This window comes from Mirounga angustirostris, unplaced genomic scaffold (assembly GCF_029215605.1).
Source record: "Mirounga angustirostris isolate CCGP_5_RB_7025 unplaced genomic scaffold, mMirAng1.0.hap1 SCAF_16, whole genome shotgun sequence".
NCBI lineage: Eukaryota > Metazoa > Chordata > Mammalia > Carnivora > Phocidae > Mirounga > Mirounga angustirostris.
The window spans coordinates 52,496,689-52,514,012 of record NW_026991724.1 but is presented as its reverse complement, the minus strand read 5'-3'; the positions used below and the strand labels follow the sequence as shown (position 1 = coordinate 52,514,012).

The following is a 17,324-nucleotide window of genomic DNA, read 5'->3' as shown; positions in this document are numbered from 1 at the left end:
AAAGCAGGAGACAACCCCCCCGTGTATGTGCCTCCTTACTCATCTCTGCATCCTATTTGCTTCTTTTGAATCCCTTTCAACACCTAGTAACTAATCTCTTTGTCTAGTGACTTTTTTTTTTTTAAAGATTTTATTTATTTATTTGAGACAGAATGAGAGAGAGAGAGCACATGAGAGGGGGGAGGGTCAGAGGGAGAAGCAGGCTCCCCGCTGAGCAGAGAGCCCGATGCGGGACTCGATCCAGGGACTCCAGGATCATGACCTGAGCCGAAGGCAGTCGCTTAACCAACTGAGCCACCCAGGCGCCCCGTCTAGTGACTTTTTAAAATCAGTCGCCCCCGCTCGCAGGGGCGCTAGGAGGGAGCAGAGATTCTCCTAAAGTGTCCCACCTGCAAGAACCAGTGTCTGACATTGGACACTACTCCATCATATCTGCAAATGAACGTGACCCCCAGAAATTTATGGAATAGATGGGTGGACTTGAGGGGGTGTCCAGTGAAATATACACCAGGATGTTTATTGCAAGATCATTTATAAGCAAAACTTGAAACAACACAGGACTGGATGAATACATCAGGGCCCCACAAATATTGGAATCCAGCCATTCCAACGGAGGTGTTTATTTGTTGAGAGGGATGGGGGTCACGTGTATATTTCTCAAAACCCAGCGCACTTCAGATTTGTGCCCTACACTGTATGTATACATCCTCTATTAAAAGAAAATCCTGTCAGCAAATATGGGAATGTTTACGATGAAATATTCTGATGTCTGCAGCTTACTTCGGAAACATACCACAAATAAAAATGGATGGACAGGGGCGCCTGGGTGGCTCAGGTGGTTAAGCGACTGCCTTCGGCTCAGGACATGATCCTGGAGTCCCGGGATCGAGTCCCACATCGGGCTCCCTGCTCGGCAGGGAGTCTGCTTCTCTCTCTGACCCTCCTCCCTCTCATGCTCTCTGTCTCATTCTCTCTGTCTCAAATAAATAAAATCTTAAAAAAAAAAATTAAAAAAAAAATGGATGGACAGATAGAAGGAGGCTCAGATACATGATAAGACACATATAATAAACTTTTAGGGGTCGTCGGTATAGAGATGTTCGCGGATAATCCTTCCAAGGTTTTTTATATGTTTGGACATTTTCACACTGAAAGATTGGAGGGATAAGCAGGTGGCATTTTTTTGGCAAGATGTCCCAGGTATTACAAATGGCTAAAGAAGGTATAAAGCAGTATCTTGCTTCTGTTTTCAAAAGAAATAAGTAAGATGAGATACACGCATGAAGATTCATTTCTGGCAGGTAGGCATTAAAAGTGGTTACTCCAGGGATGGCTCTGGGGTAGTCGTGAGACTAGAATTTTCCATTTCATGACTTCCCTACGTCTTGAATTCTGAACCGTAAGCATCGTGCCAGTGACTGACCTTGGCGGGTGGGACCAGAGACGTCTAGGGGTATGTGGGAGCCACAGATGGAAGAGCCCGGGACCCCCCAAACATGTGGCCACGTGGCCCAAAACACTTGCGGCTGGGATGTGAGCCCTCGATGAATTTCTACCACGTTGAACACCGCAAGTGGAAGCTAAGTCCACCAGGCTTCCTTAGTACGGTGCATGCAGGCGCATGCGTCTTTTTCTTTCTCTTTAGAAAATCTCATTAGGAAAATAAATTCTTGGAACCTATCTCTATATCTTTTGATCATCTGAGTTTATTAATAAGTTAATGGTCTCTCCCAACAATGCCATTGCCAGCCTCAGGGAATCCCAGTACTACCAGTTTGGTGAGTAACCTAACTGCTTATAGAAGCACATACAGATATTCACAGTGTGACTGCTCTGATTTCTCCCCGGCTTCCCCCTCCTCCCCCTCCTCCACCCCCTCCTCCTCCCCCTCCTCCTCCCCCTCCTCCTCTCCCCTCCTCCTCTTCCCCCTCCTCTTCCCCTCCTCCTCCCCCTCTGCCTCCTCCCCTTCCCCCTTTTCCTCCCTTCCTTCTAAAAAATATTGATTTCATACCTTACACCTTACTCTGCACCTTGGTTATTTTTTAGGTCGATCTACAGCTGTCTCGTCCTGTTCAAAAATAGCTGCAAGATACCCCACTTCCATCCTTTTAAAATCTAGTTTCCCTTTGAAGAAATGTATTAGTCTTAAGTGAATTTTGACAAACGCATATCCTCCTGCCATGCCAACTCCTAGCAAGATGCAGAAGAGCCCAGCATCCCAGAAAGTTTCCTGGTGGCTCCTCCAAATCTGTCCCCGCCCCTGCCCGAGAGGTGACCTCTGTCCCGAGTTTTCCTCAGAAATGGAGTTGTCTGGTCTTGGGTGTTCTAGAACTTTCATCTTATAGAATGTGCTCCAGTGTCTGGTTTCTTTCGCTCAGCGTAACGTTCCTGACATTCATGGATGTCTGTGTGTATATTAGAGGTTTTTTTCTTTTCTGTGGCTGAGTCGAATTCCACTGTATGAATAAATCACAGGGTGCGTATCCATTTCCCCGTTCTTGGCTGTTTCCAGATCAGGCTCTTATGCCTGTAGGGGCTGCACCCATCCTGGTCTTTGGGTCTCGACTTGGGCAAATGACGGGGAATTGGAATTGCTCAGGCATAGGGTGGGGGTCATATCATTTGCATTACAGCAGCTACGCATTTGAAGTTCTGATGGGGTAAAATTCCCTCCCCGGTTTCCTTTCCCCTCCCTGGGCACTTCTTGCACATTTCAAATCCACCCAAACTTTTAAATAACTTAAAAAAATTTTTTTGAGATGTATCACTTTGATATATCACTTCCCTAAGGCTAATAGTCATGGAGAAAAATCTAGCTAAAGAAATTAATCACTCTCTTCAAATTCTCAGAGTCCTTTGTACTGCTGCCTGGGTTTTGTCCCTCAAAGACCAGCAGATTCATTGTGCCCCCATCGGCTCGCACGGCCCCCACCTCTCTGAGGCCCCCACCTCTCTGAGGCCCCCACCTCTCTGAGGCCCCCACGCCAGCATGGCCAGTGTTGTTCTGTTCCCACCACCAAGTTCTTCTTGTTCCCTACATACTCTATGGTCCACCACTCCTCGCATCTCTGTGTGTGCCCTGCCTTTAGCCTGAGGCTCTTTGTGACTTTTCTTTCTTTCCTTTCTCTCTAACGCTTCCCGCCCCCCCCCTTCCAACATGCATTTATTAAGCTCCTACTATGTACCTCTCCTGGCCCTTGGGTCACTCACAGCCTGGAGCCATGCCGGCCAACAGAACTTTCCGGAATGATGGAAACAGTCCGTTCTGCACCTCCTGGCATGGCAGCTGCTGGCCCCGTGTGGGCCACTGAGCCCTTGAAAGGTGGCCATAGCAACAGGGGGCCCTTTAAATTGTATTTACTTATTATTGATTTCAGCTGCCACCCTGACACTCAATTCCAATGATCAGAAAGCTTTTTAGGCAGGTTGGGAACAACTCAGGCCTGAGGAGGGCCTTTCTCCAGCTGTGAGACCTAGAGGCAGGTCAAGTCTTCCTGATGGAAGACTAGTGTCATTGGAGCAAAAGGCCACTTGGTCCCAAAGGCTTCGTGCACAGAGCATGTAAAATATTTCATTGATAATTTTTTCTATCGGTTCCGTGTTCAAACGGTAGCGTTTCAGATATATCAGGTTAGACAAAATACAGAATTAAAATGATTTTGCCTGTGTCTTTTGCCGCTTTTTTCTCTCTCTCTCTCTCTCTCTCTCTCTTTTTTTAACGTGGCCGGGAGGAAATGTTTACCTCGGGGACTCACGCTGTGCATCTATGGGACCGCGTCGGTCTGGAGGGTGGACAGACCACAGACTTACTGGTCCGCTTGTGGAGGTGATGTCTGCAGAGGGACAGCTCTCCCCTGCAGTCTGAGGTCTCCTGTCTGAGCTCTTTCTCTAGGGGGTTCAGAGCGAGGCCCTGGGAGCGCATCTCTGATGTACAAGTCCTCTCTGGGCCTCAGTGTGCCCATCTGGAAAATGGGAATCCCAACCTCAGCGGCCTCACAGGGCTGTTTCGAGGATCCAAGGATCTTAATCCACACAAAGCCCTCAAGGAGCCTGGCGCATGCTGAATGCTCAAGAAGGTTCTAATTATCACCATTCTTCACCCTGGCCCCACCCTTCCTGGCACCTGAGTTCCTGGCTCAGGAGGAGGGTCACGGGATTTGGAGAAGGAGGAAGAAAAAAACAAACCCTGACTCAGCAGAGAGCGCTGGGTCTGGCCTATCCCAGGGCATCACCCACTGCACCCATTTCACAGACGTACAGCTCCAAGCGCCCCTGTCTGCCCCGCGGGTCCCCACCAGCGAGCGACGTGGCCAGTTGCCTGCTTGCGACCTTTGTGACTCGCATTCTTGCCTACAGTGGCAAAGTCCTGGGGTGCGGGGCCTGGTCCCGACCTCTCTCTTGGGGCCTCTGATCCAGGCCTCCCCAGCAACACCAGCATCTTCCTCCTTGCCCTGGCATTCGATGCCACCAGAGAGTCTGCCGGGGTGCCACTCTCCCTCCCATAGACCCCCACCCCCAGCAAACTGAGCTGCTCAGTCCTTTCCAAGCGGCTCCTGGATGTTCCCATTCTCCAGCCCTGAAAGAGCACTTGGGAATGGAGACACATCCTGCCCTTTGCTCTCCAAGCCTGGGTCATCATCGGGGAGCCGGGTGGCTGTGAGTATCTCCCAAGGCACCTTATTTACTAGCGGCAGCCCAGAGTCCCCGCCCCTCTCTGCCTGCACAAATTCCACCCAGGCGGCGAGGTCCAATGTCCTATTATTTGTTTATTGCTTAGAACCTTTTTATTAGCGGCCCCTTCTCCTTGGGAAAAAGGCAGCTCTGTGACTGGCAGGGCGCTGGCCAATAAAATCTTTGAATGGCTCAGCCCTCCCCAAGGAAGGAGGGGGCCCGGATTTTAAAACCAGGGCTGGAGACCTCAGCCATAAACCGGCGGAGATCAGAAAGGGCCTTGCAGCAGGCTCTCCAAGATCAGAGGGAGGAAGGGAGGGGTGGCAACCGCAGGTCCAAATACCTGCTTGGCTTCCTCCGGCCTCGACTCTTTCCAGAAGGGGCTGGTGGTGGTGCAGCCCAGCGTGTGGACACTCCGGAAACGAGCCAGAGCACAGACCACCCACCACGCCTCCCATCCGGGCTGGGGCTACCTCCCCTTGCTCATCCCCAGACTCCTTTCCTGCCCACCCATGCCAGCCAGGGTGCGAGAGTCAGGCAGCCTCGGTTCAGATCCTGGCGACATCCCACTTGGCAGCTGTGTGACCTCGGGCAACTCACTCAACCTCTCTGGGCCTCAGTTGTCTCAATCATAAACGGGATGACAATAGCTGACCATTTGTGTGCCGGTTAATCTCAGACAGTTGCTGGGAAGCGGCACCTAAGAAAGGACCAGAGGGATTCATGTCTCCCGGGCCTGTCTCCCCATTGGCTCCACCACGGTACGCTGAACACAACAGTCCGGGTCCCGCCTGCCCCCTGCTCTTAACGTTTTCCTTTTCAAATTTTGATTTTGCCCTTAATATCCCCCTTTTGTACATCGGTACCTACACCACAGCATGGAACACCACAGGACTTATAAAACGTGATGGATCGCAAACCCCGCGAACGAGAACGTTCTGAGCCCTGTGTCTCGCTGGTGTCTCTGGGCTCCTCCTCCCCACAACTACTATATCCGTGAAATCCTCGTGTCACAGAGTTTTGTCGCACGTGACTGTATTCCCAAAGTAATATATGAGCTTTTCTGGATTTCGGGGGGGGGGCCGTAAAAAAATGGAATCAGGTGGCAGATGGTGTCCTGCAAATTCTCTTGCCAGACATTAAGAGGCATCCTGTGGCTGTGCGTAATAATTGTCCCCATGGGAATTTTCCACTGCCCGCTGGTCCCCTCTGATCCACAGCTTGCCCCTCCTCTCCCTGCCTGCCCTGCCCCTTGCTCACCTGCCTTGCAGCCCTGACTCATCCTGCAAGCTTGCCTAATCTCCATTCATTCCTTGCCATCATTCTCTGAGACTCACTAGGGCCCCAGAGGTGGCCCAGGTCTGGCCCTACCTGTGAACAGTGCACAGTGTGGTGCGTAGGATGAGTATGAAGCTGGGAGTGGGGTCAGGGACCCACCTGTGGCAGCCAAGAATCTGACATGGTGTGAGAAGGGTGTTTGCTAGACAAGGCAGAGAGAGGTCATCCCAGGCAAAGGAATGTTCGGATGCAAGGCCCAAAGGTGTGGGATCCAGGCCGGAGTGGGTGTGGAGGCAAGCAGGTGGGGCCCAGGCATTGAGGAAGGTGGGGACTGTGGGAACAGAGAGGAGCTCCCACAGAAGAAGCAGGGTGAGCGGTGGGACCTCAACCCCACTCCCCTGTTTTAAACCAGAGCAGCTCCGTCTTGAACTCTATGATGTATTTCTGCTCCAGAAGAAAATTCCTCTGGGACAAAGAAATCTGTGTCTTAAAAGGTTTTAGAAACCATCACTATGAGTGCTAGTGAGCCATAGAAGGAACATGGCCAGGGGTAGATTTGGAGGTTAGAAAAGACTTCCCTGGGAATCCCCACAGAGGAACTGAATATGCAAAGGCACTGGGGCAGAGAACAGTGAGGTGTGGCCAAGAAATCTCAAGTACTGGGAGAGATGGAATACACGGGCAGGAGGCCAGACCACCAGGGCCTGGAAGGCCTTGGGACTGGGGGGAAGAGAGGGACAGCTCTGGGAAGGACTGGAGGCAGGGAGGCTGGGGTGAGGCTGGGGGAAGGGTGGGACAGGAGGCCTGGGGGGACAGGCAGGGGGAGGCATGGGCTGGAGAGTCCTGGCACAGGACAGTGGGGCTGGACACTGACAAGCTTACAGGAGGGAGAGGAAGGGAGAGGCAATGCCTGGGGGTGACCCGGGGACCCATGAGGCCATCCTGGAGATGGCAACCGGGGAGGAGGGACGATTCTGGGGAGCCGCTGAGCTCCCACTCCCCTGGGGATGGTGCGTGCCTGAGCCACCTGGGAGGGGCCCAGACGGAATGGTAAGGGTCCTCGTGAGGGACATCCTCCTGGGCCCAGGGGTTCCAGAAGCTCATGGAGAAGAAAGTTTGAGGTGCCCTTAGGACTCCTTAGGGACCCACAGACATTCAGGTCCAGAGGTGTCTTACAGGTGAGCGGTTATTTACCCCCATTTTTTCAGATGGAGAAACTGAGGCTCAAGAGGGCACCTGACTGGATCAAGGTCACACACTGAGCAAGGGCTGGGGATTTGCTGGCCCACTGGATGTGGGGGAGCAGACAGGAAGGAGGCTCCCAGCTGCCCTGGCGGGGGGATGAGGTCCCCCCAGAGGTGGAAGCCCAGGAGGGAAGCCCGTTGATCTCTGGAGGCAGAAATTGCAGAACCCAGGGGCCAGGAGAGCAGGAGACAAGAATGCTGAGTGGAGGATGCTGGGGCCTCCCTCAAGCAGGCCTGGGACAGGCTGGTGAGCACTCTCAGCCCGAGAGACCCAGGGCCGCTGGGAGGCTTGTCCACATCACACAGCCATCAGAATTCAACTCTCTGTGCCCTGGCTCCGGGCTGAGGGAGGGGAGGGCAGGGGAGGGACCGACTATAGCCTGGGGTGGCTGGAGGGGCCCAGAAGGCAGCGGAGACACTCGCCTGGCAGAGTGGAAGATAGTGGGGGTGGCAGATCATCTAAGCAGCTGGCTGTGTGATCTTGGGCGGGCCGCCTGCCCTCTCTGAGCCTCCACTTACTCATGTGGAAATGGAGCTACGGGGAGGGGGTATCGCCAAGGCTGTTGAGGACAGGAGGGACCACAGACCCTGGGGTCAGACCCATCGGGTTCAGCTCTGTCCCGGGCTGCGTGACCATGGCCATGGCACTTTCGCTCTCAGCCTCAGTTTCCCCATCCAGAAAGCGGGTATGATAAAAGCGCCCGACTCATCCCCAGGAACAAAGAGGTCACGCTCAGGAGGTGGGGAGCGCCGTGCCCTGACCTCTCCTATGAGGGCTGCCGAGTCCGGGGCCCAACCTCCTGTCCTCGGAGCCCCCGGGGACACAGCCTCTGGCTCGGGGACCCAGCTGCATCCCCACCCCTGCCCACCTCTGTGCTCCCATCCTCCCCCGAGCAGAGCAGGTGCCATATTCCGAGCCCCCATGAGGGAAAGCACCCCCATCCGAAGGGCCTCTGGGGTGTCCAGGAGGAAAACGGGGCAGCAGGCCCTTACGTTTCCTGAGCAGTTACTGTGAGCCCGACTCCCACTCTCATGCAGCCCTGTGTCAGGAAGACACCTTTGGAAGACAGAGAAACTGAGGCCCCGCAATGGTCGGGGACACCTCGGGCATCCCAGCGGTTAACTCAGCACAGCCCCGTCCCCCACTCCCTTCCAGAAGCCAGCTGGGTCCTGGCCAGGTCTGAGGCAGCAGGAGGCTGCAGCAGAGGCCCCTGGCTCTTCCCCAGGCCCCCTCCTCCAGGGTAGGGGGTCGGCGGGGCAGGGGCGGAGATCTCCTGGCTCCTGCCCAGGCCCGGGCCTCACCTGAGTTCCGAGATGTTGTTTTCATGCGTGTCCCACAGCGCAGGGATCCGGGGCTCGGCGGGCCCGTCCATGGCGGGCCGGTGAGGGAAGGGAGGGGAGGACGCGCAGGGAGCAGGCGGCTCGGGGGCCAAGTATGTGCGGCGGGGGCATCTGCCACCCGAGGAGCCTGCCAGGTGCCTCCCTCCACGCCCAAGGGGAGGGGCAGCACCCAGCCGGTTCTCCCAGCTGCTACCCACGCCTCCAACCGCGGGGAGAGGTTGGGAGGGAGCCACCCTTCTCCGAGGGTGGGGAGGGGAGGAGAGCTGATGGACACGTCTCAGGAATCTCCCCAGTGGCCGGGGGCAGAGTCCGGGAGGGCCACTCCAATTCCAATTCCATACTGGAACCTTCTTGGCTAGTGGTTCCAGGCAAACCTACCCGGAGTCTCAGTTTGCAAATGTGCCAAAAAGCTAATCTGATCTCAGAGGGTTCATTCATTCACCCATTCACTTATTCATTCAAGAAATATTTATTGAGTGCCTCGGGTCTACGAGGCACTGCTCTAAGGGCTGGGGCACTGTTAGAACCACTTGCTCTGCTCAGGGGAGGATGGGAGCGCAGAGATGGGCAGGGGCGGGGATGCAGCTGGGTCCCCGAGCCAGAGGCTGTGTCCCCGGGGGCTCCGAGGACAGGAGGTTGGGCCCCGGACTCGGCAGCCCTCATAGGAGAGGTCAGGGCACGGCGCTCCCCACCTCCTGAGCGTGACCTCTTTGTTCCTGGGGATGAGTCGGGCGCTTTTATCATACCCGCTTTCCGGATGGGGAAACTGAGGCTGAGAGCGAAAGTGCCATGGCCATGGTCACGCAGCCCGGGACAGAGCTGAACCCGATGGGTCTGACCCCAGGGTCTGTGGTCCCTCCTGTCCTCAACAGCCTTGGCGATACCCCCTCCCCGTAGCTCCATTTCCACATGAGCAAGTGGAGGCTCAGAGAGGGCAGGCGGCCCGCCCAGGATCACACAGCCAGCTGCTTAGATGATCTGCCACCCCCACTATCTTCCACTCTGCCAGGCGAGTGTCTCCGCTGCCCTCTGGGCCCCTCCAGCCACCCCAGGCTATAGTCGGTCCCTCCCCTGCCCTCCCCTCCCTCAGCCCGGAGCCAGGGCACAGAGAGTTGAATTCTGATGGCTGTGTGATGTAGACAAGCCTCCCAGCGGCCCTGGGTCTCTCGGGCTGAGAGTGCTCACCAGCCTGTCCCAGGCCTGCTTGAGGGAGGCCCCAGCATCCTCCACTCAGCATTCTTTTTTTTTTTTTAAGATTTTATTTATTTATTTATTTGACAGAGAGAGACACAGCAAGAGAGGGAGCACAAGCGGGGGGAGCGGGAGAGGGAGAAGCAGGCTTCCCGCGGAGCAGGGAGCCTGATATGGGGCTCGATCCCAGGACCCTGGGATCATGACCTGAGCTGAAGGCAGATGCCTAACGACTGAGCCAGGCGCCCCTCCGCTCAATATTCTTGTCTCCTGCTCTCCTGGCCCCTGGGTTCTGCAATTTATGCCTCCAGAGATCAACGGGCTTCCCTCCTGGGCTTCCACCTCTGAGGGAACCTCACCCCCCACCAGGGCAGCTGGGAGCCTCCCTCCTGTCTGCTCCCCCACATCCAGGGGGCCAGCAAATCCCCAGCCCTTGCTCAGTGTGTGACCTTGATCCAGTCAGGTGCCCTCTTGAGCCTCAGTTTCTCTATCTGAAAAATGGGGGTAAATAACCGCTCACCTGTAAGACACCTCTGGACCTGAATGTCTGTGGGTCCCTAAGGAGTCCTAAGGGCACCTCAAACTTTCTTCTCCATGAGCTTCTGGAACCCCTGGGCCCAGGAGGATGTCCCTCACGAGGACCCTTACCATTCCGTCTGGGCCCCTCCCAGGCGGCTCAGGCACGCACCATCCCCAGGGGAGTGGGAGCTCAGCGGCTCCCCAGAATCATCCCTCCTCCCCGGTTGCCATCTCCGGGATGGCCTTATGGGTCCCCGGGTCACCCCCAGGCATTGCCTCTCCCTTCCTCTCCCTCCTGTAAGCTTGTCAGTGTCCAGCCCCACTGTCCTGTGCCAGGACTCTCCAGCCCATGCCTCCCCCTGCCTGTCCCCCCAGGCCTCCTGTCCCACCCTTCCCCCAGCCTCACTCCAGCCTCCCTGCCTCCAGTCCTTCCCAGAGTTGTCCCTCCCCTCCCCCCAGTCCCAAGGCCTTCCAGGCCCTGGTGATCTGGCCTCCTGCCCGTGTATTCCAACTCTCCCAGTACTTGAGATTCCTTGGCCACACCTCACTGTTCTCTGACCCTCCAACCCCAACTCCACCCATCTCCTCACCCCTCAGAGACCATGAATCTGGCCAAGAAGCCTAATTTTCCCACCAGAAATGACTTGTTTTTATAGGACAGAAGGAAGATGTGTACTTAGTTTAAAAAAAAAAAAAATGGAAGGGAGGAAAGACAATGTCTGAGCTGGCAAGTCCACGTAGAAAATAAGGACCCCCGTAACCCTCCTACCCATGAAGAGAACCACCATCGATAGTTTGGTGGAATTTTCCTAGAATTTTTTGGTCATTTTTCCAGTATGTGCCAGAGAAAATTTGGTTGGATGAATAAATACAAAATTATTGCCATTTAAAATTCGATTTCCAAGGAGCGCCTGGGTGGCTCAGTTAAGTGTCTGCCTTTGGCTCAGGTCATGATTCCAGGGTCCTGGGATCGAGCCCCAAGTCAGGGTCCCTGGTCAGCAGGGAGTCTGCTTCTCCCTCTCCTTCTGCCTTCTCTCTCGTCTCGCAAATAAATAAATAAATAAATAAAATCTTTTTTTTTTTTAAGATTTTATTTTTTTGACAGAGAGAGACACAGCCAGAGAGGGAACACAAGCAGGGGGAGTGGGAGAGGGAGAAGCAGGCTTCCCGCAGAGCGAGAAGCCCGACGTGGGGCTCGATCCTAGGACCCTGGGATCATGACCTGAGCGAAGGCAGACGCTTAACGACTGAGCCACCCAGGCGCGCCAGGAGGTTTTATATAATACACAGTATATGCATCCTACTACCAGCCTAGAATCTGCAAATTTTTTAAAAAATTATTTATTTGACAGAGAAAGAGGGAGCACAAGCAGGGGGAGTGGGAGAGGGAGAAGCAGGCTCCCCGATGAGCTGGGAGCCAGATGTGGGGCTCAATCCCAGGACCCTGGGATCATGACCTGAGCCAAAGGCAGACGCTTAACGACTGAGCCACCCAGGCGCCCCGATAACCTCCCATTTCAAGATCCTTAACTGCAAAGTCCCTTTTGCTATATGAGGTCATGCCACAGGTTCTAGGAATTCGGATATGGACATCATTGGGAACATTTCTGAGCCTACCTCGATGAGTGTGGTTGTGATGATGAGCACAGAGACAGGCTCATTTTCCCTATGTTCTTTTTTCTTAAAGATTTTATTTATTTATTTGACACAGAGAGAGAGAGAGAGAGAGAGAGAACACAAGCAGGGGGAGGGGCAGAGAGAGAGGGAGAAGCAGATTCCCCGTGGAGCAGGGAACCTGATGCAGGACTCGATCCCAGGACCCTGGGATCATGACCCGAGCCGAAGGCAGACGCTTAACGACTGAGCCACCCAGGTGCCCCAATAAATAAAATCTTTCAAAAAATAAAATAAAATTCGATTTCTTGACCAATTACAGTCAGCTCTGTGTTGTTGCACGTGGGAGGGATAGGGCACGTGAGACTCACATAACAGATGCAGAAAGGCAGCTCAGAGAGGTGGGATGAGCAGCCCAGGGCCGCGCAGCGTTGCCCACTCTCACTCTGACGGCGGGAAGAAGACAAACATCCTGGGGCAATGCACCCCTTTGGTTCATCTGCCCAAAGGCCCATGGCTAGGGTGCTGCGGTATGGGGAGTCTCCCCCAACCCCACCCCACCACAGATGAGTTTGAATCTTGCCTCGGCTACTTTCAGAATTAGCCTTGATGTGCCCATCTGTGCAAAGGGCTCCCTCGCAGGGAGCGGGGGAAATCAAGAGGGCTAGCTCTCCCTGTCTGGGGCTGATGGACTTCCCTGAGGTCAGGGTAGTGGGGAGGGGCTGAGCTGGGACGCCTTTCCTGGCCCTCTGGGCTGGGCTGCCCTGCCTTTGTTCTGCCTTTAATGACTGTTTCTGGCTCTGAGGAGGTGACAACTTTGTCCCATCCCTCCCATGGGAACCTCCCCTGAACCCCGTCACCAGGTCCCCCCTGTCAGAACCAGAGGAGAAGCCAGCCTCAAGTTCCAGAGGAGAGGGAGAGTTTAGGGGGACCAGAACACTCAGACCCTTGAGGGAGACTGGGAAGGAAACTTGGGGGGTCGCCCTGGGGGACAAGGACATCTGGGAAGACCCAGGGAGAGTTTAGAGGAGAATGTTGAAGGGAGAAAGAGGGCCTGGAGGCTGTGTCTGAGTGGGCAAGAGACCAGTTAGATAAGGTAGCCCAGAGATATAGAAATGTTTGCACCTCAGGGCCTTTGTACTGCCATTCCCCTGCCTGGCGTGCTCTTCCCCAGAGAGCCGGATGCTTCGGGGCCTCCCTCCACTGCAGCTGGCCCTGCTTCTCCTTAACCTCGGCCACCAAGGTCTCCAAACTTTTCGCTCGTTACCTTCTGACATCCTAAATGTTTTACTTCTTGATATTGCTGACTGTCTGTCTCCTCATCAGACTGTCAACACCATGAAGACAGGGCTTGTTATATGTTTGTGCCCTCTTGTATCCCAGGGGAAGGGCCTGGAAGAGTTGCTGGGACTTAGGGGTTGCTCAGTAAATGCTGTGGATGGAGTGAGTGAATCATCACAGGGTGATGGGCAGTGAGCAACTGGGCAATGGTGGTTCCTGGAGAAATTGGTTGGATCTCTTCAGAAGGTGGGGGTGGGGATGGGGAGATGCAAGGCCAGGTTGTAGAGAGCGACAGGCCTAGACTCCTGAGGAGGTGGCAAGGGGAACTGGAAGACAGAGTGGCTTCTTACCCAATGACAGGAGGGGAGGGACAGTAATGGGAATCACTGACCCCATCAACATGGATATGGGGGGCCTAGGCATCTGAGGGACAGGAAAGAGATTTGGAGGTGGGGGGGAGAAGAAAGTGGAAAAGCCAGTGTCAGCTGGTGCTCCCTGGGAGCAGCAGGGATTATCCATCATCCCTCCATCCATTCATCTATCCATCCTCCAGCCATCTATCCAGCATCCCTCCATCCATTCATCATCCATCCTTCAACCATCCATCCATCATCCCTCCATCCATTCATTTGTCCATCCCCCAAACATCTATCCATCTATCCATCCTCCCCAGCCATCTATCCAGCATCCCCCATCCATTCATCATCCATCCTCCAACCATCCATCCATCATCCCTCCATCCATCCATTCACCATCCATCCTCCAACCATCTATCCATCATCCCTCCATCCATTCATTTGTCCATCTCCCAAACATCCATCTATCTATCCATCCTCCAACCATCTATCCATTATCCTTCCATCCGTTCATCATCCATCCTCCAACCATCCATCCATCATCCCTCCATCCATTCATCATCCATCCTCCAACCATCCATCCTTCATCCCTCCAACTATCTGGGGAGGCCTCCTCTGCAGAACTTGGCACTGCATCCAGAGAGAAGACAGGTAAGTAAACATGGCTTAGAGCTGCGGTCAACACAGGACCCACCATCCACATGTGGCCATTGAGCACTCGAAATGTGGCTTGTGTGACCCAGGAAGCAAACATTTCCAGTTATATTTAGTCTTAATTGACTCACCTGTAACTTTAAAAACAGAAACAGGGCGCCTGGGTGGCTCAGTTGGTTAAACGACTGCCTTCGGCTCAGGTCATGATCCTGGAGTCCCGGGATCGAGTCCCACATCGGGCTCCCTGCTCGGCGGGGAGTCTGCTTCTCCCTCTGACCCTCCCCCCCTCATGTGCTCTCTGTCTCTCTCATTCTCTCTGTCTCAAATAAATAAATAAAATCTTTAAAAAATAAAAATAAAAAAATAAAAACAGAAACAGTGTCAAATACTTCCCTCTTAAGTGCAGCATTAATGCTTTGGTAAGATTACATTCCAATTTAACCCTTGGAAACTGAGCATTGCAATTGAGATAAAACATGTAAAATATCTCCCGAGTAATTTTTATATTGATTACACGTTGAAATGATGATATCAGATATACTGGATTGAGTAAAACATATTCCTCAAATTAATCTTATCGATGTCTCTCTTTTTTAAAAAAATGTGGCTCCTCGAAGGTTTAAAATAACATGGGTGGTTGGCATACTAGTGGACTTGACTCTGCTCGCCTGGGGCAAATGCGGTCTGGTTGGTATCCTGCCTGTAGATCCTGGGCCTCTGTGGGAGGTCTGGGATGGCTTTCCGGTGACAAGGATGCCCCAGGAGGGGAAACTCTCCAGGTGAGCAACCTGAGCCTCCAAGCAGAGGGTCTGGTGGGAACAAAGGCCCCGATGCCGGAGAGACACCTGGAAGGGATGTTCTTTGTCGAAAGAGGGAACATCTGGGGATAGAAGGGGCATTTCTGGGCCCTGGGGTGGGAGCTCATACCTGTCCCTGGGGTATTAAGGGTAGCAGGGAGCAGTGCTAGGTCAGGATGGGCTAGGCTGGCCAGGACATGCCCCCTCCGCCCCAGCAAGCCCCCAGGAAGATGAATAGGTCGCTGGCGTGTGCCACTGACTGTGAGGGGAGCCCCTCTGGCCTCAGACGTCAGGGAAGGTCTCAAACGTGCCCCCCTGTTCTGCCCCGCCATCAATTCCTTGGTATTTCCCCAGGCCCCCACTGGGGCCCCAGGAAGCCCCAGGCTATGCCATTTTGTTCTTAGAGCTCAGATGGGGGCAAAGGGAGGTCACTGGGTCATGAGGTCATATTTCCACAGAATCGGGGCCATTGTCACCTCCAGAGCCTGACCTTTCCATTAAAAGCTAGTAATTGCGGGGAATTCTGGGAGAGCCGAGGACCAGGTCAGCTCCGGCGGCTTAGAGGCTGGGTTCCCAAGAGGGCGGAGGCTGGGGGCAGGGCTCCCAAATCCTGGAGTCAGGAATAAAGAATCCGAATGAGGTGGGGAGGGGGACAGTACAGGAGCTGGGGGTCCTGGCTCCTGGGTCTGAGGGAGGAGGGGGCTGGGAGCCAGGACTTCCTAGGTCTGATGAGGGAAGAGGCGGCTGGGGGCTGGGACTCCCGTCACCTAGACAGACACGAAACTGGGACACCTAGACACCTGGACCTAGGGAAGGCGTGGGCCATGGGCAAGGGATGCCCTTGTCCCCGTGGCTCTGGAGGGCCCCTTGGAGAGGGAAAAGAAGACATCACGCTGGGTGGGGTGGGAGGGCAGCTGACTCCTCAAAGGCAGCTGGTGCCCTCCCTCGTTTCCCCCTCTAATCAGCGGGCCCATCTCGGGGTGTGCAGCGTGGCAGAAACCTCGCTCTCTGCTCTCCACCCCGATTACCCCATCCCGGTGGAGGAGCCCGCCGCAGGGCCGATACTGCAGGCCTGACCCCACCCCGCACTCTCACCCGGGCGCCCCGCCCACCCGGCTCCGGGGGCGGGGCTGGCGCTGCGCTGAGGGGGGCGGGGCCACGCCGGGTCTCCTCGCAGGGGTGGGGGGGAGTGGACGGTTGGGGACCCTCGCTCGGGGTCCCTGAGCTGGCCAGACACTGAAGAGGGGCGCTGGCGGGGGACCTGAGAAGCTGGGTCTTTACCTGGTCACAAAAGAAGAGGGGTATGAGGGAGCACAGGTGTACAGAGATCGGGGATCCCCGGAGGTGGAGCCAGGTGATGACAATGTGGGAGAGCCCAAGGCTTGGGCGCCTGGACCCCTGGGTCTGAGGGAGGAGGGGGCTGGGGGCCTGGAGCCCTGGATCTGGGAGGGGGTCGGGCATGGGGAGTTTAGCTTCCTTGTCCCCGTGGCTGGGGCAGACAGAGCCCAGAGAGCCTTCTGGGGTAGCCGTGTTGGATACGGGAGTGTTGGGCCCACAGGGACCTGCGTCTTCCAGTCCTCCCAGGTGCTCCCAGCAACATCCTCACCTGTCCCCAGGGCTCTCCTCTGCCGAGATGCCAGGACCAGCCAAACCCGCTGTGCCAGTCCCGCATCCCTGTGACCTCCCCCCTTCCCTGCAGTGGCTCCAGGAAGACCGGGGCCCAGCCCGAGGGCGAGGTCAGTGAGTAGGTGGGTGGGAGGCGGGCTCAGGCAGAACAGGATGCCCCAATTGCTGCTTCATCCTCCCGCCTGCCTGACCTGTCCTGCTCATCCCTGCTTCTTCCATCATCCTCCCGCCTTGGGCCAGGGGCGGCACCTTCACTTCCTTCTGGGGATGGTACTTCCTCTTTGGCCCTCAGTCCCCCAAAACCTGCTCCACCAAATATCTATCCTGCCCTTCCTGCTCCTGTGTCCCATTGGTTCGCTCAGCAACTCCTACAGAGCACCTGTTCTGGGCCAAGCACTGCACCAAGTACTATACAGTGGTGAACCGAAGCTGAGGATGCGTTGCGGGGAACTCAGTAATGACCCCACACCCTGATGATCCCAGAACAGATCAGTGACCTCGCACCGCAAAAGGGGCTTTGCAGATGTGATTAAGTTAAGGGTCTTGAGATGGGGAGATGACCTTGGGTTACTTGGGCAGGTTCAATGCCATTACAAGGATCCTAGGAAGTGAAAGAGGGAGGTAGGAGGGTCCGAGTCAGAGAGAGATTTCCAGATGTTCCGCTGCTGGTTTGGGAGACGGAGGAAGGGGGAGTGAGCGGAGGGATGCTGGTGGCCTCCAGAAGCTGGAAAAGGCCCAGAAATGGAGTATCC

General features: G+C 55.1%; 1 protein-coding gene across 1 annotated transcript in view; it reads right to left on the bottom strand.

Annotated features, from left to right (window-relative positions):
* The window catches only part of SULT2B1 (sulfotransferase family 2B member 1), a 36,454-nt gene extending 27,474 nt beyond the window's left edge, over window positions 1-8,980 (bottom strand). Inside the window, exon 1 of the mRNA XM_064581116.1 lies at window positions 8,496-8,980. Coding sequence (XP_064437186.1) covers window positions 8,496-8,566 — 71 coding nt within the window. The 5' untranslated portion in view covers window positions 8,567-8,980. The remainder of the gene's footprint in view (window positions 1-8,495) is intronic.
* Window positions 8,981-17,324: the final 8,344 nt, after the last annotated feature.